Below are 26,877 nucleotides of genomic sequence, written 5' to 3' on the forward strand. Positions count from 1 at the left end.
TTCATGCCAACGTCTAGTACAAATGATGATGCACACTTACTATTAAGAAATTTCTCCATATCCTAGTGTAGCAGTGAGGCTCAAAATTAAGTTTGAGCCTAATACAAATGATGACGCACACTTACTATTAAGAAATTACACTTACTCCATATCCTAGTGTAGCGGTGAGTCTCAAACTTAAGTTTCAACCGTACCTCCACTTATGTCCAACCTTGGGGATGTCTTCCAACACAAGGCACAATCTCAAGTTGAGCAATCTTTACGTTGCCCTTGTAAGTGAGGCTCAAACTCAAGTTTGACTCTTATGTTATGGTTCCTAATTCATTATGGTACATCAGTCGAAGTTTAGTAATCTAAGTTTGGATACAAAGTATATGTGTAGATATAAAAATGACTAGTATTGTATTAGCCTTGTTGTATTATTTAAATCCTAAAAGTAATAGCATTTTATTTTAATCTTACAGATATATACAAAGAAGGGAAAGACGAAGATAACATTGCTCAACTAGAACATCATCATGAAAGCCCTACTAGAGAGATCAACTCTCATGATTTAAATGCTAGAAATAATGAAGACAACATGGTGGAGGTAGATCACATCAATGATTCAGCTTTGCAAACATCTTCAAGGCCTTCAAGTGATAGGACTAAAGAGACTAAGGACATTCCTAATTTGAAAGTTAATGTTGAGGTTAGTGAGAATAAAGATAAAGTCAATGAAGAGCTTCAAGACACTTCTGCAACCAAGGAGAGACAAGAAGAGATTGTTGAACAAATGGATGAGGCTACATATGCTACAAATAAAGGGAAAATAGTTGAAATCAAGGACTCTGTGGGGCAGAGGGTGTTGAAGAAATTGATGAGGCTACATATGCTACGAATAAAGAGAGAATAGTTGAAATCAAGGACTCTATGGTTGGCAGAGGGTGCCAAGAAAACTAAAGGTATATCTTTTTCAATAGGATGTTATTTAAGATGATTTATTCAGCAATTTTGTGTGTTAAAAAGTATGTTTCTCAGCGAGAGTTGTTTTTGCAGGTATAGCTGCTTCTAACAATCACAAGTTAAGTACGCAAGAAATAGAGCAACGTGTTGAGGAGCTACGTTCCGATACACAAAAGAGTAGGCCTCTAGGAAGTTTATATTCTTTTGAGAGAGATGGAGATAGATTAGTATTTCAATCTTCACCAATCAATAGGGAAATGCAATCACGTCTAGGAGCCATCGTCATAGATGAATATGGGAGCATGAAACGAAAGTAAACTTGTGGATGTTTTGTTGTAATTAGCTCTCATTGATAATATAGGATCACTTGTTTTAATATTGTTAAGTATGTAAACACATTAAAGTGTTATCATTCTTCTGTATTGTATGCAGAAAATATTCCTCGTGCAATCACCATAAAGAAACATGCACTTATACTTGATCTTAATGGAGTTTTACTCAACAAGGAAGAGAAGAGGCATCCACAAACAAATTGTATTCGAATTGATATTGGTCGCACCACAGTTGTTATTCGCCCCGGGTGTTTTGAATTTTTGGATGAGATTTGCCAGTACTTTCATGTTGGTATTTGGTCCACCATGCTACACAAGAATGTTTGTGCCTATGTAAACACTCTTGAACAGTATGCACATAAGAAATATCATTTCTTTATGGTGTGGGGACAAGAAGAATGTTATATCCATAATCTTCGAAAAGTGTATAGGCTAGATAAGCCTACTGTTGAGGCTATGTTTAAACCTTTACTCAAGGTTTGGAATCAGTTCCAAGATATTTGCAATAAGAAGAATACATTGCTTATTGATGATAGCCCTTTCAAGGGATGTGTTAATCCAAAAGACAACTGTCTCTTCCCTGAAAGTTTTCAAGGAGGGCACGACTACGTACTGTGCAATGACCTTCTACCCTACCTTTTAAATCTAAATAATACAAATGACATTAGGTCTATTATTTTGCTTAATCGGCTAGGTCAATCTCCTATCACACATGGCCATAATTTATTTATCGATTTTCAAGATGTACTGGAAGAATGGCTTCAATTCACCTCCCTATTTTTGCGAGAAGAAGTGGAAAACTCATCTTCTGCATCTTCACACTTACCATTATATGGTGATAAGCTAAAGTATGTCCAATCAAGAGGGGAAAAAAGAGAAGTAGAATCTATAAGCAAGGATCTAGCAATGTTGGCATCCAAAGCTGGAGTACCATTACTATCCAAAGACCAGCTAAGCTTGTTAAAAGTGTGTTACAAAAGAAGGATTTTGAGTGATCAACACGCTATTGCTTATGCTACTCGCTTGGGATATGATCGTGGTCATCTCATAAGTGGAGTTGCAGCAAAAGCATACATATCAAGGCTACAAAAGGCTTACTTGAGCTTATGGGTAGGATAATGTCTGGTTTCATTAAACATTGAGTGACAGTATAATCAGATTCCAACCTAACCCAAACTAGTTATTGCTGTGCAGGTCGAAGGAAACCATTTCTGAGGTCTAAACGTGCAGTTTGAAGTATGAGATCTGTACAAATATCAAGACTTGTTGGGTGTAGAATGTTTGGAGCCATTTTGTACCTAAAAGCCCATAAGATAGACTTAAGCTTTGGCCAAAACAATGTACTTAGATGGGTTTAATTTTTGGATTGTACGAGCCAAATCTTTACACTATTGTATCAAGAAATCAAATGCCTTCAAACTTACTGTCATTTGATTATCTCTTTTGTCAATATTTGCAATTCGATTGCAATAAAGATGTGTTTGTTTTTTATTGAATATATTGCCTTGTCAAGGTGTAAGGCTATGAATATCATAATAATTTAATTTGGATAGACTCAATTATCTCAATAGTGAAAATTTTTTATACATCATATTCAATAAATTTGATGAAATTTAGCATTGACAATATACTCGCTCTTTTATTTTTTTGGTTGAACTAATGAGGTATTGGAGCATTTGTCTATGAAGGTTTAAGACCATCCATATCATGGATGAATTTATGTTGTTGGCACATAATATATTTATTCAAAATTTTGAATGTACATTAACCAAACATTTTGTTTTCAACAGGATATGTTGAAGCATATAGCTTTGATTTCAAGTGTACAGAAAACTTACTATTGAGGTGGCACCAATCATTGGTGACTTATGTACCTAGAGGCAAAAGAGTTCCACCACCCCCAGATACAATAAGGAAACAAAGAAGAGTATTGATACTTGAACTCAATGGTGTTTTACTTAAGACCATTGAGATGCAACATGGTGATGTATGTCCAGACTGGGCCAAACATATGCATCTTGTGGAAGAGAATACAAGTGTTTGGCATTTGATTCGCAAAGATGCATTCACTTTCCTTGATTTTTGTATGCAATGGTTTGAGGTATGGATCTGGAGTACTAATAGACTACAAAGGACTCGACGCATTCTTGAGTTGTGCTTTCCTCGGCACCATCAAAAGTTTAAGGTCGTAGCAGGGCATGCAGCATGTCAAAAGACGGATCTTCTTATTGGATATCGATTTGTATACCACAAAAACTTAGATGTAGCATGGAGAATTTTTCATGACCTGGATGGAAATAACACACTAATTTTTGATGATACCCTCTACAATGTAATGTGAAATATGCCCGGAACCTACTTGATTTTTCCAAAGATGTGGAATCAAAATATAGAGGAGCTTCAAAGTTTTTTGGAGACAACAATCAGCGCATGGTTACTTGGTTGGATTTATGCAAAGAACAAACGGGAGTATACTTGCAACACTTTAGTAAATGAAGCAGCTTATGATAGAGAAACTTTGTATGTATTGGAGCAATACATGAGAAAACGCTATGTTTGAGATACAATTTGTACTCAATTATTATCTTGACGAAGGACTTTTGTCTTCGGATAAATTGTAAACTTGAATGTAACAATCTCATTGAATGTAACAAGTGTTCTTTGGCATTATCATCCCATGTTTTTACTTCAATGTCCCTCAAATTTGAGCATATATATCATGATTTATAATCTTGATATAGTGTCTAAGATGGGTTTTTATCTGTGGATCAATCGTAAGCTTAGCATATTGTTACTGTCATTGAGATTTACTTTTTGTTTTGTTGTTTCTAACACCACACCCTTTAGAGATCTCTCATTTTTAAGGTTCCTTTTTATAATGATATTTAGAATTCTTTTGGCAAATTAAATAAACCCCATGTTTTTACTTCAATGTCTCAAAGTGGAGATAGTATTTAACATTATCTTCTTCATATGAAAGGTGTTGTATAATCTCAATTAAGTTTAATGTCACGTATGTATCTATACAACTACAAACAAATACGCCAAATAGTTGTGTCAAGATATAATCTATTGGCACAAAGAGTGCACCAACAAATAGATGTTAGCTCAAACTACACAAAAATACCGAGTTTCCAACCAATCCTATAAGAAATGGGACTCGAATAATTCCCAAAATTCCTAAATTTGTCTTTCTTTTTTTCTCCTCTCTTTTTCTCTCCTTTCTCCTCTCTTTTATCCCCACTTTTTCTCCTCTCTTTTCCTTTCTTTTCTCCTCTCTTTTCCTCTCCTTTCTCCTCTCTTTTATCCCCACTTTTTCTCCTCTCTTTTCCTTTCTTTTCTCCTCTCTTTTCCTCTCCTTTCTCCTCTCTTTTATCCCCACTTTTTCTCTCTTTTCCTCTTCTTTCTCCTCTCTTTTATCCCCACTTTTCCTCTCTTTTCTACTCTCTTTCCTTCTCTCTTTTTCTCTCTTTTTCTCTCCTTTCCACTTCCACTTCCAAGAAAAGGATTGCATATTGAATGATGGAAATAAGTGATTGCATGAATGATGGAAAGGGATTGCATGATTGAAGAAGGGGATTGCATGAATGATGGAAAGGGATTGCATGATTGAAGAAGGGGATTGCATGAATGATGGAAAGGGAAAGCATGATTGAAAAAATAGATTGCACTCTATATTTTCCTCTCTTTTTTCTTCTCTCTTTTATCCTCTCTTTCCTTCTCTTTTCGTCTCTCTCTTTTTCTCCTCTCTTTTCCTCTATTCTCCTCTTTTTCTCTCTTTGATCCCCTCTTTTTCTCCTCTCTTTTCCTCTCCTTTCTCCTCTCTTTTATCCCCGCTTTTCCTCTCTTTCCTACTCTTTCCTTCTCTCTTTTTCTCTTCTCAATTCATCTTCTCAGTTCATCAATAATCTTCTTTTTTTCTTTTTTCCAGTTCATCATGTGGCCAGGAAGCTCTTCAAGCTCACCTGATCTTCGGGAGACCATCTTTCGGGAGTTATATAACCTTTTGGGGCACCCTCCCAGTCTTGGGGAGTTATACGGCTACATGACGGGTACTCTAAACACCTCCCAGAAGTCGGCACTACAGACTCCAAACCACCCCAACCCCACACCAGCTGAGATTACCCCAACGGAGTCAACACAGCCTAGTCGGCTACATAGCCGAGCCCCTTTCCCCATGCCATCCTATGCCCCTTCCCCCATGCCGTCAGGAGGTCCTTCTGCCTCGCAGAGCTGTCTCGGCGTACTCCCGTACAGTCGAGACTTGGTTCTCCAGTTCTACGAGTGGCCAGCGTACTAGCTCGACACGACACAATAGCAAGCGTAGTAGCAGGGAGAGCGGTGGGGGATGCATGGCACAGTGCTTTAGGAGGGTTGGTGGTGGGGACGAGAATGATTCAGATGATTTAGATGTGCCTCCGGGTGATGGTACGATCTACTATGACATCACTCAGACAGGAGGCATCTTGATGGATTCACGGGGAAAGGACATCATGGCCTTCATGCACTCTGTAATTGCTAACAATTACAGAGATTGCTTTATTCACTACAAAGATCATCCAAAGAGGTTGGCTGATGACACCCTCGCTGCTGTTCACTCTAGGTATCCTAACCCCCCCAATGTTCAGTTTACAGATAAATGGGCCAAGTCAAAGATTGTTACGATACTTAGCAATAAAAGATCTTCGCTTAAGAGGCATGCACTAGCGGAGCTTGCCAGGCTCCAGGGAGGTCAACCACCAAGGGGCCCGTCCCACACCGCTCACAAGCGTGAGTGGAAGAAAGCAATGAAGTCAGCGAAGGAGGAACCCAGTCTAAAGCACGTGGAGGCACGAAGGATCCAAATGGAGCAATATGGAAGCGTGCATTTTGGAGCGGGGGGTGTTGAATCATGGGAGGCCCAGTTTGTAAGTATCGATCTCAAATTATATTGTTTATGTAGTTTATTAGGAGGTTGTTTCTTTGTACTAACCCCTCCGCAAATTGTGTCATCTTGCAGCTTGATATCGTGGGCGGCAGTTACCCTACTCCTGTCGAGACAGCCTACCACCGCCACCATCGTAGAGGAGATACATGGAGGCACTTCTATAATGACGGGTTGATTACTGAGGAGCAGTATATCCGGGCTACTGGAGAGTCCCCCGAGGTATTTGAAAGTAATTAAATAATGTCAATATTATAAATAAAGATTTGATTTTTCATACATTGATATATGTTGTCCCTTGTTTACAGGACCCTGCATAAGAAGATGAGGAAGAAGACAAGGAAGAAGGAGGTGGAGAAGGGAGTGCAGAAGGGAGCGAGGACGTGGAGAACTTAGATTAGTCGTAGAAGTAGTGCTAGCTACTCTTTTTGTACTTAGCCACTGGCTTGGCTTCGTGCCTCTTGTATATACACTCCTCTTATTTTTAGTACTTGAAGCCACAGGACGTGGCTTAGCTTCGTGCTATATGTACATACAAGCACTTTTTGAGCTATGAATTAACACTCTTTTTATTTTTTTTGGCTTTCAATTTTCTTGTGCAACGTTCTATCAATTAATGCCTTGTAACTAAACGTTTTGGAGTTATAATGTTTTATTTGGAATTATAATTAATGTCAGCTATAGACGTGCTTGCAAGAGTGCTAATTAAAATACGGTTGGCTGTAAGAATTGAATTACACAATGTGGAAATGGGATTCCTGTAACTACATAGCATACACAACATACACAGCATTCTGTTCAAGCACACAAAATTTAAAAAATATTATGTAGCGTGTCTATATACGCGTTTGTCTGTTCGAGAAGCATCTATTTGCGTGTCTACAAACGCGTCTATAAATGCATCTATAAATGCATCTGCATGCGTCTGTCTGTTTTTTAAAATTTCTAGCAGAGCGTCTATTTGCGCGTTTATATATGTGCGTCTATAGGCGCATCTGTTTGCTATCTTTTAAACGCGCCTTTAGACGCGGGTCTATAGACGCGCTAATAGACGTGCAAATAGAGGCGCCCGTAAGTTTTTTTTAAGTTGAGTAAACGCGTTTGTGTGCACGTCTGTAGGTGCTTTGTCTTGTTGTGTGGTGCATGTGGAGGACCACATCTGTATCAAATTCTACTTCAGATGTACCTGCAACACCTGGTTGCACTGGTAGTTGTGAAACAAGACGCATTTCACTACCACTGACCACATTCCAAAGGCCTTTAGAAACCAATACATGCCTCATCATATAGGACCACAATGGGTAGTTAGTCCCATCAAGTTTGTCCTCAACAGACATGTTGAATACATCACTACTGCTAGCCATGACTTTCTACCAACAAATGCAAAATCTTTCTACCAAATGCAAGTACTCAATATTCACTAAATGCAACCTTAGATGGATACCAATTGACTGAATCACCTGTAAAGTTTATGAAAATTAACACAAAGTAGAGAATAGAGTGTTACTAGCGAAGTATGATGGTCGATGTTGTTGAAGACACTGTAGATGCTGCTGCTGCACACCAAATCTTTGTCGCTACACAGCCCAAACACCCAAAATCGAGGAGAACCAATCCAAAATGACTCCTCTCCAGAACGTCTGCAGAAATCTTGCAGTGCCCAAAATGCGCCCAAATCGCACCGCAGACCCAAAAAAATGTTGTATACCTGGTATATATCACACTACAGTATACACCTTCTCCTAAGAGACTATCTCAATCGGAGACAGAAAAATAGGGTCGTGAGGAGGGAAGCAGACTACTAGATCAAGTGTCAAGGAAGCTAGCTCTGATACCAATTGTTGGAATTAGGGTTAGGGTTGCAACAATGCACACACACAAGATAAAGAAGATTGAGAGCACACAAACTCACTAGATTAGAATCAACAAATGTGTGCTAGATACAAAAGATAAGTACACACCCCAAAATGAGTAGATAAGAGGGTGTACATACGTACGGGGGAAAAAACCTCCTAGTGAGGGAAAAAGTGCCCCGGCAGTCCTAAGTGTGTTCACACACATCACTACCATATAATGCTACATCACATTCCAAGTGCATCCTCTAACTTCCTCTTTATTATCAGGGCAATTTCTGGAACCATATTTACATCCTCATCACCTCTCTCGTCAGGGGTTCCTTTTTGAATATCTTTCCAGGCTCTCTCCATCTGCTAGTTAAATCTTTCTACAGAGGATGTCTCACTGTCTACACTTCCCAAGAGGCTGAAAGGATTCGAGTAAATCAAAGGACTGAGATCACTCTTTTTTGTTATCCATGGATGAATCTACAACCTTCCTCTCCTCATCAATACCAGGTTTGACATGAGTCTCACCTCCACAGAACCTTGCAATGTGGCCAAAGCCCCCACATCTGAAGCAAGCCCCAAGAAATGGGCCAAATTTTAGAGCCAACTTCAGCCTCCCTAGTTCTCCCAGATCAACTTCCATAGACTTTGGGGTCTCAAACCCGATGTTCCAGGTTATACAAACACTGTTTGCTTAGTGACCTAAGGCCTCCTCTTTTGGAATATATAGCATTGGACCAAGAGGGTTGGCTAGTTCCCCAAGTGCAAGCCTAAGCCAGAGCGGAAGACCAACTATCTCAACCTAGACCACCTAGGCTTCCTGTAGACTCTTGTTAACATCGAAGAGAGGATCAAAGGGCAATGCATGGATGAGTTAATGGCCCATAAATAGTAGTTCTCTTGGAAAGAGATCTGACATGCCTACCCATTGGTAAACAGCACATTAAAGAAGCCCTTACCCAAGTAGAAAACCTGCGACATCACCTTATCGTGGAAAATGTCTTCTTTCAACCATTTCCCATGTTCTACTTTGGTTGGTGGCCTACCACGACAGAAAACTATGACACTGCACATTGAGAATAGGTTTATCTGCCTTCTTATCATATCACTAGGAACTGTGGTACATACCTTGGATCGACCGGGCTGCGAGGTCTGGTGTTGGGTGTTCAATCTAGCAGTGATCCAATCAAGACACGCTCTCTTCGCATCTCTAACATCACCTTCAGCAGCGTGATTTCATTTCATTTCCTCAAGATCGTCTTGCTCCAATCCCCCAGTCTCAGGCTTCCTCATCCGTTCCTTGCGCCCATGCATCTTCCATATCTCAGGTACACCGGCCTATATGCACGAGAGGATACCACCCACCTGAACAACATACACTACCATGCAATTGCCACAGTGAGTAACTACTCCACTACTCCACCTCCCAATGTACACATTGTAACGATGTTAAGGGGATGTTATTATTAGAGAAAGTTTTGAGGAAGTACCCTTAGGAGTCACACGTGTCGCGTAACTTTGTGTATACGTCTTCCAATAGTCGCCCATTGTGTGACCTTAGCCTATATATCTCCGTATTCAAGAACAAACGGGTGTAGAGCCTTTTCGTTCATGCACGCCCTGACCTGATTTTGCAATGGCGTCGAAGGGGTCGTGCGATGACCAGCAGAACGCCGAGCTAATCACTGACATTTTGCAACGGCGGCTGTCTGTTCTGGGCATCTCCTCCTCTCCCATCAACGTAATCGACCACAGTACTGCGGACGTTGTGTTTCATGTGCGCTCTCCACTAGCTGCAGCCGATGATTGCCAAGATCATGATGATAGCATAGTGCGCGTGCTTGCTCATTCTGCCATTCTGAGGAAAGAATCTGACTACTTCAGAGAAATTTTACAATGCGAGTCAATTGCTGTCGTTGACGACGCTTCGGAATTATTAGGGCACGAGGATGATCCAATGCAGACAGTGGAAGAGTTTGATGAAGATCAGATGAACGACGCTGATAATGGGCCGGATTCCGTAGTATCTGTTAATGATACAATCGGACGTGAAGTATTGGCACATGTTCAATCACAGATATTAACAGAAGGACGAGGATCCACTCAGTACGAAGACTGCAGATCATTCCTCTCGCCAACAGAAACAGAAACAAATGATGATCTGCCCAAAGAGACGCAAAACGATATAGTTAAACCACATGCAACATTTTGTAGCAATGGTACATCGGAGTTGCCTGCAACCGTTTTGCCCTCCGATAATTCTCCTAATGTAACGTCAAGAACATCAAGCTTGCTGTCTGACCAGCCTCGTAGATCTATACTAGTGGCTAGTGAGGAAAGAAAGTCTTCAACTTCCACACGTAAATCCGTCAGATTCAGTCTACAGCCTGCAGATATCATCCCATCAACAATCTCTGATCAAGAGATCATCAGTAAGCAAGAACAAGCGGTTGCAAAAAGCATGATAGTGGATCAAGTACATGAGCCGGAGGAGTTAAGTAACCCTACTAAAATAACAGAAAAGGCAGGGTTAGCATTTGCCGGTGACAAACATCACAGTACGAGTTCTTCTACATCAAGGGTCCAATACATGGATAAACCCATGATGAAGAGGAGGCACACAGAAGTGAGTATCGTGATGGAAAAGGGAGAGGAAAAGGAGGACGTTTGCTTCAAGTTCTTTGTGGTGAAGAAGCTCACATGGACAGCACCTGTGCTAATCGACATACTGGAATGGTTGTATCTGGGCTTTTGCCACATCAACTTAGTGGACCTTCCTGGTGTCTATGATGCAGCCTATAGAGCTGTCATTACCGGCCTCACTTGGTGTATCAGAAGGCACTCCATGGCGGATTACCTTAATCTAGCCTTAACCGACCCGTCTTACTGTCAATCTCTGCTTAAACTATGCCTCATTGCAGACTGCAGAGAATTGAGCGGGCTGAAATGCTTCTGTGAGGCTCTCCAATCCATCAATGCGGAGCCTAAAATTGCTGTATTGGAAACCAAACCTCTGCCGGGAAGAGAGAGGGATTTCCTCTCAGAAGGGTTCTTTGTGCTCGATGGGCACCCCCTATGTGTTTTGAAAACTCGTAAAGCAAAGGAGTTTGAGAGCCCAAGAGATGAAGAGCAATTCTATGACACAGAGCCTCTTCCATTTCTCACTTTTGCCAGGCACCTCCAACAGCCTTCATCCTCCAGCTCGGTGATTGAGGCGCAGAAAATCTCGTCAAATTGGTGAGGAGCCCAATATTAACTTACGAATCATGCCTACTCCAGCTGATAAACTATAATGTAAAGGGCTAATTGATGTGATTTTTCTTTGAAAACCTGCCAGCCGGAGTATGCAGCAGAGTACGTCGTGGCGTGTGGTAATGCTTGATGATGACCAAGCTGGGAGTTTCCATGGCTTTTTCAACTATGCTGCAACATGCAGCCTCAGAAGCATATCGAAGAGAAGGAGAAAAATAATCAAAAGCATGGAAGAAGGCGGCGAAGACGCATTCAAGCTTCAGATGATCACAAGGTTCAAGGTGGGATCCATTCTTGTGCAATCTCTGAACAAAACAATAGGTGATGGGTTGTCAATTAGAGAGAAGAGAGGATCAGGCTCATCTATCAAAGGGCCAAGCTACTGCACGTCGATTGTTTTGAAGGGTGACCCATGCAAAATCTTGATCGCTGCAAAGGCGATACCTTATGATATGGTGGGCAGATCGGCTTTGAAAATCAGAGCCCCGCATCAAAGAACCTTCGTCAATCTATTTCATGCAAGCCATACATTTGGTGTGGACCTCCATAGCCGAACTGTTGTGCTTGTGAAGCCGCTCTACGTGCTAATCAAGGTGCTAGAGTTCATGACAAAGCTCAACAGCGATGCATATGAAGTGCCTCGAACTGAGAGGACGTTTATTGAGCTGAATGAGCCAACAGAGCCATTCTAATCACGACTTGTATCATTCGGGCGCTGCCATTTTGCCACACACAAAATTTTGTGCTTCACTATCATGATCCTAGTATGGATATCTTTTGCTCACAAAGATTGGCGTATCTGCAGTTTTGATAATTCCACCCTCAATGTGCTCTCTGAGTGCGCGCGTATGTGTGTGTGAGAGAGACAGAGAGAGAGAGCGAGCGAGGCTATCTCATGCATACGACGCAAACAATATGACGCCTCATTTTACCCATCTCTCATTTTGGAAGATGCTTTTGTTTGTGAAATATCCAGCAACTGTCGACGACATTTTTCATTAATATTAATCGGCACGAAAATCACACAATCACGCCCTTCACACCACTGTTCGTAAAATCCAATATCTTTTTATACCTTCAATCTTAGAATTCAATACTAAATACTTATATTGCTAAGTGTTATTTTTTCCCCTAAAGTTCTTGAAAGTTTTATAAGTTCTATTTAGAATTTCACACTTTAAAAACTCTCACACAAAATAACTACGGTATCAAAAGAATCTACTTAAAAACAACACAAAATGATTGGTGACATCAAGAGTATCTACTAAAAAACACCTTTGTTGATTGAGAAATTCATAACAAAAAATGATATTTATCATTAAAGAAAATAGAATTTGGCTTCCACAAAAATATCATCCATGCTTGTGCACAAATTCACTGCAAATATTGCATCGGGTCCTAAAAGGGGCTACGACTAGTTGAATTTCCTTTACTCGCGCAAGTTCCAAAATTCTTCATGCTCCTCCACCTCCTAATGAAAACAAGATTGTATTATAAGTTAGTAATCTGTTATGAAGGCATTAACAATGTATTTAAACTCTAAAGTTTTAGAAATACCTTTCAGTCTTAATTTGTAAAAGCATGCCTCGTCATTTTGTCATCAAGCCTCCAAAGCTCTATTGCTGAGCTAAAGTCGAACTCCGACATTGGAGGACCTTCGATGAATACTCACATTAAGGAAGTTGTCGTCTTTGTGGTCAATCTATTCCTCGACTTTGATTTGATAATATTCTGTATACTAAAGTCACGCTCACAAATTGCAGTACCAGAGCATTGGACTAATGCAAATTGTGCTAACTTTAGCAACCCTTCATACTTTTCTTGAAGTGGTATTGCTACTTATGTAAGACCAAGTGTCCCGCAAATTCCACCCCTTTCCAATCATTAGTGGCTTGAATCTTGAACATAAGGTCTTCTCTTCGAAGAGATACTAGATCTACAAATTTCTCAATTAAGTCACCATTTGCAAGTTTTCTTTCTCCATAATTTGACATCAACATGTCAAATTCGTGAGCTCCAAAATTCTTAAGTAGCTTTCCAAGAGGATAACAAGATGGACATAGTATTTTAAAACAGGCCAAGGTAGAGTTATCTAAAAATCTCTCTTTCAAATCTTCAATAACACTTAATGTGAACCAATTCAATATTAGAGCCATCAAAAGAACGAGTTATATTTTTACTACGAAAATGGTCACCTTTATTAAATATAACTCGTTCTTTTGTTAAAGATACTCGCTTTTGGATTTGGGATCCTCCATATAAACCTTATAGTACATGCCTGCTTTCTCTCTATAAAATTCCAACCAATGAAATTCACTTCTCCAATTTCACACCATGATAACATCACTACAACATAACCCCCCTTAGCGATGGGCTGGAAATGACGGTTTTTATAAAAGTGTCATTTATGCGATGACAAATCTTGTATAAATTACACTTTTTTGAGCTAAAAATTACATTGCATCACACGGACCATCCCATGACTAGCTGCATATGCGACGCATGATTAAATGACATTGTAAGCAATGCTTGCAAATTGCAAAGTGTCGCTTAAGCATTGTTACTTAAGCATGTCGCTTAAGTGACACACTCGAGAGTTTTTTTTTAAAAATAGATGGCTTTTGAAAAATTGTAGAAGCCATTGATCGCAGCCATGCTAGTCCACACCCATGCCCATTGATGGCTTGCCCCATCCCATCCACACTGGTGCGCGCCCTTTCCTCAGCTCATCCATGCTACCTTCCTACATGCTTGGTCAGTGGGTGTGTGTGTGTGTGGGTGTGATGTTAGAGAGGCATGTGTGTGTGTGTGTGTGTGCATGTAAGAGAAAGGGAGAGAGAGAGAGAGAGAGAGAGAGAGAGAGAGAGAGAGAGGCATGTGTGTAAGGTGTGTGTGTGATCTGTGTGTGTGTGAGTGAGAGAGGGATGTGTGTGTGTGTGTGAGTGAGAGAGGGATGTGTGTGTGTGTGTGTGTGAGGGAGAGAGAGAGAGAGAGAGAGACAGAGAGAGAGAGGTGATTGAAGGATTTAAGGTGGATCCCAAAAGAGGATTAAGCATAATGATAAATAAACAAGGGGCTTTAACAATATGGAGTGATAGAGAGCTATGGGCAAGTCCCTAACTAGCAAGATTCAACCATCAATTGTGCCCAACGGTTGGGACTAGGGCTGATTAACGCTTGATTACTACTTTGGATGTAGTATATCAATATGTCTAGTTATGATTCAAGCCAAAAAGCATGATATTTGATGAGATAATCATGGATTAATAGCACTTTCACTAAATTAACTTTCTATGAAGCACACTAGGGTGAGATCTCAATGCTAGAGGCATCAAATGAAAATATTGAAGTTACCAGCCCCAAAAAACCCCAAGGTCAAGAGGAACTAGAGAGATTTGCACCGGTTGCTTCTAGATCTAGATTTCCCTTTCGAAAAATGGCACTGGTTAATCGTGTTGCCGCTAGCAACCTGGTTTGAAATTCGTTGATTCCTTTGATGTGTTTGTGCGCCAATGAGTTGGGAGGAGGCCCAACTACTTGCTTTGAGCAATATTTAAGTGTATGGAGGGAATCCCCCGCAGCCGCTTCGTCCCTCGCACAGGTAGCTGGGATTCCATCCCTACGCTTTTGTATTGCCTTGCCGGAGGCAGTGCCCCATGTCATATCCATTCCTTACCTTTGGAGAGACCCCATCACTTAGTGAGTGGAGTACTCAAGCCTTCCCGGCCAGTGTTTCATTTGCAGGCAGATGGGCCACCTTGCCAAAGCTTGCCCTTAGCGCTAGTCGTCCAAGAGACCCCCTCCGCTAGTCCTCGCTCCTCGTTCACATTGTCAGAGCAGGGGTTAGAGAGAGAGGCAAGCCCTCAAGTAGCCGAGCACTAGGACCCAAGCACAAATGACTCTATTGCTAGAGTGGCGAACCATTGGCCCATGCCAGGGCTGTCAGTCAACTACCAGAGCTGAGCGCCACTGCCATGCATGCCATGCTGGCATATTACAGGAGGATTCCGTTCTATCAAAGAACCATTTCGAGCCATGCATGCCATGCTGGCATATTACAGAAGGGTTCAGCTCTATCAAAGATCTGTATCGAGCATTTATCGTATTTTGGCTTACTCTTGGGTGGACAGTAACCCATGAACCTATAGATGTTACACAGAAGCCTGGAAACCCAAATGTTTGCACAAGTATCAATCTCTCTAGGGGAATATGACAGATCCAATTCAGAAATATTTTGGAAGGATACATGCCAACTATGGATAGAAAGCGGGCGGCTTTATGTTCAAAGTGTCACCCAAGCGAGGGTTCATTCTGGTAACAAACCTAGGGTACTACCATCAATTGGAAGTAGAACAACCCAATAAGTGGAGTTAGAGAGCCGTATGATAGGTAACTATCTCATACGGTTCGGGGAGGAATCGGCGTACTCCGATTAAGGGGGGAGATTTCACTCTATCAAACATACAGAGAATTGAATGTATCATTTTGCTCACGTCAAGTCATGGACCAGTTCTTTTAGCCCCTTCCTCATGCATTGGTGCTCCACAGCACTGGGCCCCTCCAGTCACTATACGAGGGTCCCTATGGCCCCTTCAATTTGGTATAGCCGTGCTACCCCATCGAGACTCCGCCTCTAGTTCTTAGTTTGCAAGCGAGGCCACTTGGCCCCACTGAACCCCAACGAGCCCCTCCCAGCACCTTCCCTATATAAGGAACTATTTTTCACTTACTTGTTATCCAACATTAATTCACAAGAACTTGTACTACACCCATGTGTTGGCTAGTATTGCCATTGTAAAGCCTCTTGCTATAGTAAGATGATGTTCATTGTCTCATACCTCTCTCCCTCTCTCCTATGTTTTTCTTCAACATTGTGCAACTTTATCATGGTATTATTGCCTAGGTTTCCTCTGATTTGGCCCTCCTTCTCGCTTCTTGGTGATACCTTGCCTTGCCTGTGTTCTCTCTCCTCCATATGCATTTTGCAAATCGGCCCACCCTGAAGCCTTCAAGTTGTTGTCCGGTACTTGTGCATTTTTTCGACGGAGTTGTTTGCATCTTGCATTTATTGGTGGATTATGGAGTAGGCAAAGTGCTGGTTGTTGTGTTTAAAACAATGTTTTTTGCAAGTTTATGACCTCCTTCTTCAGCATGTTCTAGGTGCTTTTATCTTCATGGTTGGTATCTCACACCTAGGTAGTTGGTTGCCCATATGTACGTTTTTCTACCTCGTGGCACTTCGTTTCTAGAGCTTGAAGGTGGCTACGTTTTCTTCACTATGTTGGATTAAAGTTTTCTGTAGTAATGTCCCTTCTTCGTTAGTGTTTTCTCTTCTTGTGCTCTTGCTTTGTGTTTTCCTCATGGCGTTCAAGGTCCAATCTAGAGAGGGAGCTTTGTTGGTGATCAGCGGGCTGTTTTTATAGCTTGAATTGTAGCCAGAGGTATGTTTCTTACTTGTGGTGCAGCCCGACAAGTGACTTGTTGTTCATCTTCTTCCCTGGCTTCCCTCCCTCTCGTAGTGGGTGGAGGTTTTTTTTGTGGATTGTTTTGCTACTGTCTAGCCACTTGCTATCTCAAATTTTTGAGGGAGATAATTGGTCCTTGTGGTTTGTGCCTGATCGAGAAGTTTTGAAGATTGGTGGTGGAGTTTTGAGATCATCTATGACACAAAGGCTTGCTTGCGGAGGTTTTCTATTGCCGTGGACATGGGTTCCCTCTTAAAGGAGGCATCTATCCTTGTTTCTATGGAGAAGGTAAGGTTCCCTCCTAGTGGACATGATCACACACTTGCTACAATGCAAAAGATAGGACGGTGTTTGCTACTTTTGTGAAAAGCAGGGTCATTTGTTCAAGGATTGTAAGAACAAGGTCAAGCCATGGCACGGGCATGCACATGAAATTCCCTTCTCCTAACTTAGTGTATACTCTATCATCCTTCCTCCCTGGACTTCTACTACTGACTCTGAACTGCTGCTCACTTTGACTTTCTACTTTACTAACTTCGACTTTAACTAATATTTTTGTTTGAACATTTTCACTCCTGATCTTCGTTTCCAAGTCTTGCTGAGGAATTGAGCGTCTGTTTAACTATTGTCCCCATGCCTGCTTTCCCTTAATGTTGCATGTTCGAAAGCCTTCCTATACTAATCCACAACCCTAAGCTCGATTACGAACATTGATGCTAAATAAACATGATTAAGACATAGGAGAGAGAAGAGGAGAGAGAGTGGGTTTCAGGGTTTTCGTTTATTCATATGGTGCAAAAAGGTTGCTTTGATGCTTGTACATGACTTAGGCATACGGTCAAGCCCATAGGGTTAACCCTGGCCCCTTTCTACATGACTTAGGCCTATGGTCAGGCCCGTAGGGTTGACCCTGGCCCCTTTCTACATGACTTAGACTGATACTAATGAATGAGTCAATGATGAACACTCACTACAACACAACTGACTGGCTCGAAATGTTGGGTTTTTCTAAGGTCATTGTTTACGCGATTACGGAAGTAGCATAAATGACACATTTTAAGCTAAAAACCTCATCGCAATGACCATCGCATCTATTGTCGCATAAACAGCGTATAAATATGCATCATATAAATGACGCTTGAAAACGATGTTAAGCATCGTTAATAATGCAGGCATCACTTAAGAGACACCCTACAAAGTTTTAAAAAACACCCCAAACAGATGGCTCCCACAAATTTGTAAGAGCCATCTACTGTAGCCAAGCTTGATGCATGCTCGTCTCGCCACCGCTCCTCCATGTTGGTCTGCGCTCCGTCCATGCTGTCTTCCTACCAAGTCAATGGGTCGCACAAAGAGAGAGAGAGAGAGAGAGAGAGAGAGAGAGAGAGAGAGGGGGGGGGAGGGTGATGTGTGTGTGTGTGTGTGATGTGAGAGAGGAATGTGCGTGTGCATGTAAGATAGAGTGTGTGAGAGAGGTGTGTGTGAGGTGTGTGTGTGTGTGTGTGTGAGGAGTGAGAGTGATGTGTGTGTGTGTGTGAGGAGTGAGAGTGATGTGTGTGTGTGTGTGTGTGTGTGAGAGAGAGAGAGAGAGAGAGAGAGAGAGAGAGAGAGATGTGTGATTGAATGATTTAATGTGGATTCCAAAAGAGGATTAATATGGTGGATTAAGCAAAATGATAAATAAACGAGGGAATTTTACAATATGAAGTGATAGGGAGCTACGGTAGGTCTCTAATGGCAAAATTCAACCATCAATTGTGCCGCCCAATGGATGGTTTACATGATCAAATGCAAATAGCATGGTTAGATCATTAGTTTGTGTTAAAGCTCATTGACTGGATTGGTTATATGTAAGTGTACTCACATGTGGATACCCTAGTAACAATTCATGGTCAAATGCAAATAGCATGGTTAGAGCATTAGTTTGTGTTAAAGCTCATTGACTGGATTGATTACAGGTGATTGTACTCACACATAGATACCCTAGTAACAATTCATGGTCAGATGCAAATAGCATAGTTAGAGCATGTTACAACTCATTGTTTGGTTTGAGTACATGCAAGTGTACTCACACATGGACACCCCATCAATAGTTAGTGGTGTAAAGATGTACACCAAGTATGGACGAAAACATGTGAGGAGGTACCCTCAAGATTTAATTTTTCATCAACACATGGATTGGCATCGACATTGGCAACATCAACATCACCATCTACATCGACATTGGCTACATCCTAACCCCACATGGTTGACGTATCTTTTTGGTTTCACGTGATGCTCTATAAAAGAGTAATGGTTCACATGTACCACATCATTTCCACATTGTGTGAGTTTGAGAGATCAAGAATAGGTTAAGGGGAGGACCTATATAGAGAATACTTGTATTTCATGGGGGTTGAAATATAGGAAATATAAGTATTAGAATTGTGGCGGATTTCATTTTTTATATCATAAGGTAGAGAAGATTGCTCACATGTATGAGCCTAACCTTCGTATATAGGTATGCTATCTATTATTGTGCATGAGAGAGCTATCACCACTTGGGTGAGAGTTACCTAGTAATGCTATCAAGTTTGTTGGGGGTGCCACACATTATGTCTACTCTCTCCCTCCTCACTCCATTGTGTTGTTTCCATTGATTGAGTACTATGTGTGAGTAAGAGCTTGTGAACTCTAGTTGTGCTCTTCACCAAATTTTCTACTGCTTATGGTGGTTTGCCAAGTTCTAACTATATATATATGCTTATTAATTACCTCACTTGAGAGATTACATATACACGGCTCATAACATTAATGTGGATGTAGATCTACAAGGTGATTTGGATGAGTGTGAATGTAACTCAACATGGAGATGTGGATGTAGTTCAACATGTAGATCTTTCACCATTTTGTATACATGAGATGCTTATGAATAAGTCTTGAAAGACTCCAAATGGTGGATATTATTAAATTTGTTTTTCAATTTTTATTATGAAAATTTGATCCTTGAAAGGATCTATTGGTGGATTCTTGGTATTTTTAGCTCCATTTTTCTTGTATTATTAGCTCCATTTGTGAGATCCCACTGCCCCCTTCGTGCACCGGATTCCCGATTGCTTGCAGCAGCGGAAGCAGCTCCCTCTTGCACGGGCGGGGCAGGGTTTCCCACTCAGGGCCTCGCCGTCGAATGTCTGGGCACGAGACTAGGCTGGTGGTCATTTTGAAAACCGAAATCGAGAAAATTTCCCATGCCCGAAAAACAGGAACGATTCCACCATTTTGAATTTCTTAACGAATTTTTCTAATGAGGTCAATATATGAAGGAATCAACGCTTTTTTCCTAATTGAATTAGGCACATCCGTTGATCTATTCATTTGAGAAGTCTTCGGGTTTTTATTTAACTATTCGAGTTCTAAGCGTATTCCTATTGATCAATTTTATTATTAAAACTCTACTGATTCCAGCCTAACCCCATCCGGCCCATGGATTAGCCACCGCAACCACTGGAATTGGTAGAACCAGACAAGTACTCACCCACCCATAATTGAATGCCTTTCTTAACTTTTGCTTTAGAATATAGATACGCACACACTCCTCTTAAACTTTAATTTATAATCTCCATTGAGACCAGCAGATCAGCAAAACGAGATCCAGTAATAGATTACAATAATTTTCTCGTTATCATACATATATATATCTTCAACGACATACGTATGGGTGTCCTAAGCACCGCGAGCCTGTGCATCGCCTAGTCAGAACCCTCCAGGATCCTCATTAGGTGTCTTGGCACTTCACTGAGGGACCGCTTCGTCGGCCCTCGCCAATCATACGGGAAGCACACCATTTTTCACCATACCCAAGCTGGTCAAGACTTGGGCAGGTTTTTGTCGCGTAAGCCATCCTTTGAACACTCCCCACTAGCTGTTGCAACTCAACTTCCCTTAGAAAATACATATACCAAATGTGTTGGAATTAGGGTTGCAGGAATGCACACACAACTTCAAGAAGATGAGGAAGCTTGAGCACAACACAGTAGTGTATTATGAGTGCCAAAAATGAAAGATGACAAGCCCTAGAAGATAATGGGCGTATATACAATGCACGGGGGAAAAAACCTCCTAGTGAGGGAAAAAGTGCCCCGGCGGTCCTAAGTGTGTTCACACACATCACTACTATAATATGGTAACAAATCCCCCCTGGAGTGATGCGGTGAACAAGAGCTAGCACTCATGTATAGGGAAGTGTCTAGCTATGTGGACGAATCCACAAAAGGGAGTAAGCCCAAAGCTTTGCGAAAAGCTTCGAACTTCTCACGAGGCAGAGCCTTTGTGAAAAGGTCTGCAAGGTTATCCTGTGTTGGCACATAAGCCAAACTGATCTCTCCTGCAGAGAGTCTCTCCCTGACATAATGGTAGTGCACCTCAATGTGCTTCGTACGAGCATGGAACACTGGGTTCCGCGCAACTGCCAATGCGCTCTGACTGTCAGTGAAGATGGTGGTGGCAGATGGCTGCCCAACACCCAAATCAGCCATAAGGCGTCTGAGCCACACACACTCAACCGTAGCTGTGAAAGCTGCCCTGTACTCAGCTTCACAACTAGAAGTGGCCACAGTAGGCTGCTTCTTGCTCAACCATGATATGCATGAGCTTCCAAGCATGAAGCAAAAACCACTCATGGACACGCGTGTGTCATAACAACCAGCCCAGTCAGAATCTGAAAAAGCATGTAAATCTGGCGGCAATGATCCCCCCTTGGGATAAAACAACCCAAGATGCCGAGTACCACTCAAATAGCGAAAGATACGCTTCACTGCCTGCCAATGCTTAATGCCTGGGCTATGCATAAATCTGCTCACCTGTGAGACTGCAAACTGAATGTCTGGCCTCGTAATGCATACATAAATGAGGCAACCAACAGCTGTTTGATAGAGTGTGACATCAAAGTGATCTCCAGCATCATGAAGACTCAACTTCAAACCTGTCTCCATTGGAGTAGCAATAGGCTTGCAGTCTTCAAGGCCAAATCTCCGCAACAATGTTTCAATATACTTTGTCTGACACAAAGCAATACCTCCATCACACTGCTTAAATTGTATCCCCAAATAATGATGCAAATGCCCCAAATCTGACATCTCAAAAGAGGCATTCAAATCAGCCTTAAAATCAGCAATATGACTCTCATTTGGTCCTGTGAGCAGCATGTCATCGACATAGAGAGCAATGATTAGATGTACACCATCCACACGTTTAGCATACAAAGTGCTTTCTGTTGGACTATTCTGAAACCCATGTGCAGTCAAATATGCATGTATTTTTTCATACCAAGCTCGTGGAGCTTGCTTTAAACCATATAAAGCCTTTTTTAACCTGCACACTTTGTTTTCCTGCCCTCTTTGAACAAAACCACGAGGCTGCGATACATACACCTCCTCATGCAAATCTCCATTTAAGAACGCAGTCTTTATGTCCAGCTGATGTACATTCCAACCATTATGAGCTGCTAATGCACAGATGCTACGAACAGTGGTCATACGACATGTGGGAGCAAAAGTCTCATCAAAATCAATGCCCTTCTCTTGAGCATAACCTTTTGCAACAAGCCTAGCCTTATGGCGATCCACTGTGCCATCAGGCTTACGCTTCAATTTGTATACCCACTTAGTGCCAATGGCCTTCTTGCCAGGGGGCAAGTCACATAAAGACCATGTACCATTCTTCATAATAGCATCGTATTCTGCTTGCATAGCAGCCATCCAATTTTCTGAACTTTGTGCCTCATCAAATGAAACAGGTTCACTTTCATCGCACATACTAGAAACAGCCAATGCATAACAATCTGACGCATAAGAGGCACCATGAGAGCCAGAACGAGTGCGACTAGACAAAGGGGCATCCAACTTGCTGTCACGCAAAGTCTGCACCAGCCATCTAGGCATATTCCTAGAGCCCTCAATCTCTTGTCTCTCATCCTCAAGTGCATCATGCACATCTGCATCAGATATAGGCTGATCTGTGCCATCATTTAAAACCTGCATAGGCTGAAAAACTGCCTCATGAGGTATTGCACTTGACTGTGCACCACTGAAAAGAGGCAACAATGTATCATAGACATCACGTGAGCTGATATCTGTCTCCTTAGTACATGAAACCAAGGGCTGAACTGCATCTTCCACAAATACAACATCACGGCTAACCAAAATGCGCTTTGTCTGTGGATGATACAAACGATAGCCTTTGCTCTCAGCACTATATCCAACAAAAATACATTTGACAGCTTTGTCATCCAATTTTCTGCGATGTTGCACAGGCACTAATGCATATGCCAGGCAACCAAAAACACGTAAATGGCCAACAGATGGCTTGCGGCTATGCCAAGCCTCATATGGAGTGACAACCTGTAATGCTTTGGTGGGACACCTGTTTAGTACATAAGTGGCACACATGACAGCCTCAAGCCAAAAACCATGTGGTAGACTTTGACTCTTAACCATACATCTTGCCATTTCCATGAGAGACCTGTTTTTTCTCTCAGCCACACCATTTTGCTGTGGTGTATACGGCACTGTACATTGGTGTTTTATCCCACGCTCAGCCAGAAATGCATTAAATTCTGAAGACATATACTCCCCCCCTCGATCTGAATGGAGGGTGTCCATCTTACTTTCTGACACATTTTCAGCCATAACCAAAAAACGTTTGAAGCACAAAAACACTTCGGACTTTGCCTTCAAAGGATATACCCATGCATGCCTGGTAAAATCATCAATGAAAGTCACGAAGTAAAGGTAGTTTCCAAATGATGGAGTTTGCATGGGACCACAAACATCACTGTGAACAAGCTGCAATCTGCGTTCAGCTCTCACTGATCCATCTTTGGGAAAGGAAGCACGCTGCATTTTACCCAATATGCAGCCCTCACAAACATGCTTGACAGGTGCCTCAAGCTTAGGCAAAGAAGACACCATTTCAGATTTCTGCAGGCGCAGCAAACTTGCAAAATTCAGATGACCAAAACGTGCATGCCACAGTTTTGCATTTGAAATAGCCTGCGTATCCATAATAGCACATGCTGAATCCTCTACACATTTGCCATTCATATTGAGCTTATACAGCCCTCGACATAATGAACCAGATGCTACAATGATGTCACCACAAGAGAGATCATGAACAGTACATCTGTCATCCACAAATTTTACAACCAAACCTGTTTTGGCAAATGCGGAGACTGACAGCAGATTCTTTTTGATCCCTGGCACATACAATGCATCAAAAAGTGTAAAGGTGTTGCCATTTGCAACATTCAGCACAATCTGTCCAACTCCTTTAACGGGATAAGAGGAGTTATTGGCACAAGTGACAGTATTCCCTGTGGGAGCAGACTCAAGGAAAGTGAATAAACTGCGCTGCGAGGTGATATGCTTAGTGGCACCACTGTCAAAGTACCATACATCTGAATCTACTGCAGACATACATGTGTCATGCAAAGATGGGTCATAACTGCACTGCGCATTGAATGCCCATTCTGTATCTAGCACAACATTAGCAGATTCATTGTTAGAAGGAGAGGCATCTGCAACAGCCATACCAGCCTCTTTCTTCTTAGCCTCTTTCGCAGCCAGCTTAGGACACGCTTTGATGACGTGATCATTTCCCTTACAGTACTTGCAAAATGTCTTCTGTTTGTCACCCTTCTTCTCATCTTTGTCTTCCTTCTTTGGTTGCGCAGCATTTGCAGATTTCTGCTTACTAGAAGAAAAGCCAGCTTTACCTTTCCCGCTTCTCTGACTAGCAACGAAAGCTTGATCTGCGACACGCATAATATTCCTGTTTTGCCTTGACTGGTCTTCTTGCAGCAAAACAGAAACTAACTCCTCAAATGATAAGGCATTGGGATTGCCTTTCATCATCAAGCGAAGAGTGGAAGCAAAACCCTGATAAGAATCTGGTAGACCATTCAAAACAGTCTGCACAAGTGAACTGTCTGACAGGATTTCATCTGCAGAAATGAGCTGCTCTTTGAAATCCTTGATCTTTGTCAAAAAGCTATCCATAGAATCACCTTCGTTCATATGCTCACTCTCCAACTGTTTTCGGAGGTAAGCAACACGAGCCTCATTTCTTGCCTGATACAATGTGGCAAGTACATCCCAAGCATCCTTAGAAGTCCTGCAGGAGCGAATATGTGGGATAATGGTACGTTTGACAGACAGCGCAATCAAGGCATGAGCCTGCGCATCTCTACCATCCCAACGAATCTGCTCTGCTGAAAGTAGTGGTTCTCGAACAGCTGCTACAGCACTTGTGCCTGCACCATCATCAACAGCACCTGTTTCTGATGTGTTTGCAGCATTCCCAGCCACAATAGGACGTGCATCAATACCCTGCACAATGTTCCATAACCCCTTTGCTACCAATACATGTCGCATCATATATGCCCACAATGGATAGTTGGTGCCATCCAACTTATCCTCAGCAGCCAACATGCGGAATACATCATTGTTGTCAGCCATGGCCAATGACTGTACCACTAGATGTAAATGCTGTCTGTAAGAGGTAAACCTGTATAAAATCGACCTGTGCTATGTAGCACAGCCCAAAACAGACGAATGGGCACCTGTCCTGCAGATTTCAATCTTGACAGAAAATCTGCACAGTAGGACGATATTGCCTGCGCAGTACTTGGAATGCAAAAACAGAGGGCGAAATGACTTCAGATCAAAATTCTGAAATGACCAAGCCCTACGGGCTCTCCCACGGCATATACTAACCTGCAGATGCTCATGAAACCTCGTCGCAATCGGAGGAGATGAAGCGGCAGGTGCCGGTGATGCTGCCCGGGAGGAGGAAGCCTGCTCTGATACCAATTGTTGGAATTAGGGTTGCAGGAATGCACACACAACTTCAAGAAGATGAGGAAGCTTGAGCACAACACAGTAGTGTATTATGAGTGCCAAAAATGAAAGATGACAAGCCCTAGAAGATAATGGGCGTATATACAATGCACGGGGGAAAAAACCTCCTAGTGAGGGAAAAAGTGCCCCGGCGGTCCTAAGTGTGTTCACACACATCACTACTATAATATGGTAACAAAATGCTCCCTCCAGTTTTCTGGCGTAAGACAGTCCTTTAACAAAATAAGATTTCTATGCAAGTTTTCATCATTAGATGTACACCATCCACACGTTTAACATACAAAGTGCTTTCTGTTGGACTATTCTGAAACCCATGTGCAGTCAAATATGCATGTATCTTTTCATACCAAGCTCGTGGAGCTTGCTTTAAACCATATAAAGCCTTTTTCAACCTGCATACTTTGTTTTCCTGCCCTCTTTGAACAAAACCACGAGGCTACGATACATACATCTCCTCATGCAAATCTCCATTCAAGAATGCAATCTTTATGTCTAGCTGATGTACATTCCAACCATTATGAACTGCCAATGCACAAATGCTACAAATGGTAGTCATACGACAAGTGGGAGCAAAGGTCTCATCAAAATCAATGCCCTTTTCTTGAGCATAACCCTTTGCAACAAGTCTAGCCTTATAGCGATCAACACTGCCATCTGACTTTCGTTTCAACTTAAAAACCCACTTACATCCAATGGCCTTTTTACCAATAGGCAAATCACACAAAGACCATGTACCATTCTTCATTATAGCATCATATTCACTTTGCATTGTAGCCAACCAATTTTTTGATTTTTGTGCCTCATCAAATGAAAGAGGTTCTTCCTCTTCACACATACTAGACACAGCCAAAGCATAACAATCTGATGCATAAGAGGCATGCTGAAAACCTGAATGAGTACGACTAGACATGGGTGCATCAATTTTACTATCACGCAAGGTTTGTACCATCCATTTAGGCATACCTCTAGCCTGTTCATTTTCAGCCCTATCCTCATGAATTATATCCTGTAAATCTGCATCAAAAATAGACTGATCTATGATGTCGTTTGAAATCTGCATAGGCTGAATATTTACCTCATTAGGACTTACATTTGAATTCCCACCTGTAAATAGAGGCAACAATGTATCAAATACATCCCGTGAGCTCACACCTGTCTCTTTGGTACATGATAACAAAGGCTGCACAGCATCTTCCACAAAAACAACATCTCGACTAATCA

The 26,877-nt window shown here is 41.8% G+C and overlaps 1 protein-coding gene across 1 annotated transcript; it reads left to right on the forward strand.

Annotated features, from left to right (window-relative positions):
• The first annotated feature begins 9,681 nt into the window (after positions 1-9,681).
• LOC147639642 (uncharacterized) lies at positions 9,682-11,989 on the forward strand. Its single transcript, XM_086821955.1, has 2 exons — positions 9,682-11,282; positions 11,383-11,989. The coding sequence occupies exons 1-2, from the start codon at positions 9,682-9,684 to the stop codon at positions 11,987-11,989; spliced, it is 2,208 nt and encodes a 735-aa protein (XP_086678081.1).
• Positions 11,990-26,877: the final 14,888 nt, after the last annotated feature.

Source organism: Cibotium barometz, chromosome 3 (assembly GCF_041138505.1).
Source record: "Cibotium barometz isolate CiBa-2024 chromosome 3, ASM4113850v1, whole genome shotgun sequence".
In the NCBI taxonomy this organism is placed as follows: Eukaryota; Viridiplantae; Streptophyta; class Polypodiopsida; order Cyatheales; family Cibotiaceae; genus Cibotium; species Cibotium barometz.

What these genes read in the sequence shown, in the direction of transcription:
- LOC147639642 (XM_086821955.1), top strand. Translation starts at nt 9,682, where the DNA reads ATGGCGTCGAAGGGGTCGTGCGATGACCAGCAGAACGCCGAGCTAATC. An exon ending in CAGAAAATCTCGTCAAATTG is followed by an intron (nt 11,283 to 11,382) that starts GTGAGGAGCCCA and finishes AAAACCTGCCAG; the next exon opens with CCGGAGTATGCAGCAGAGTA.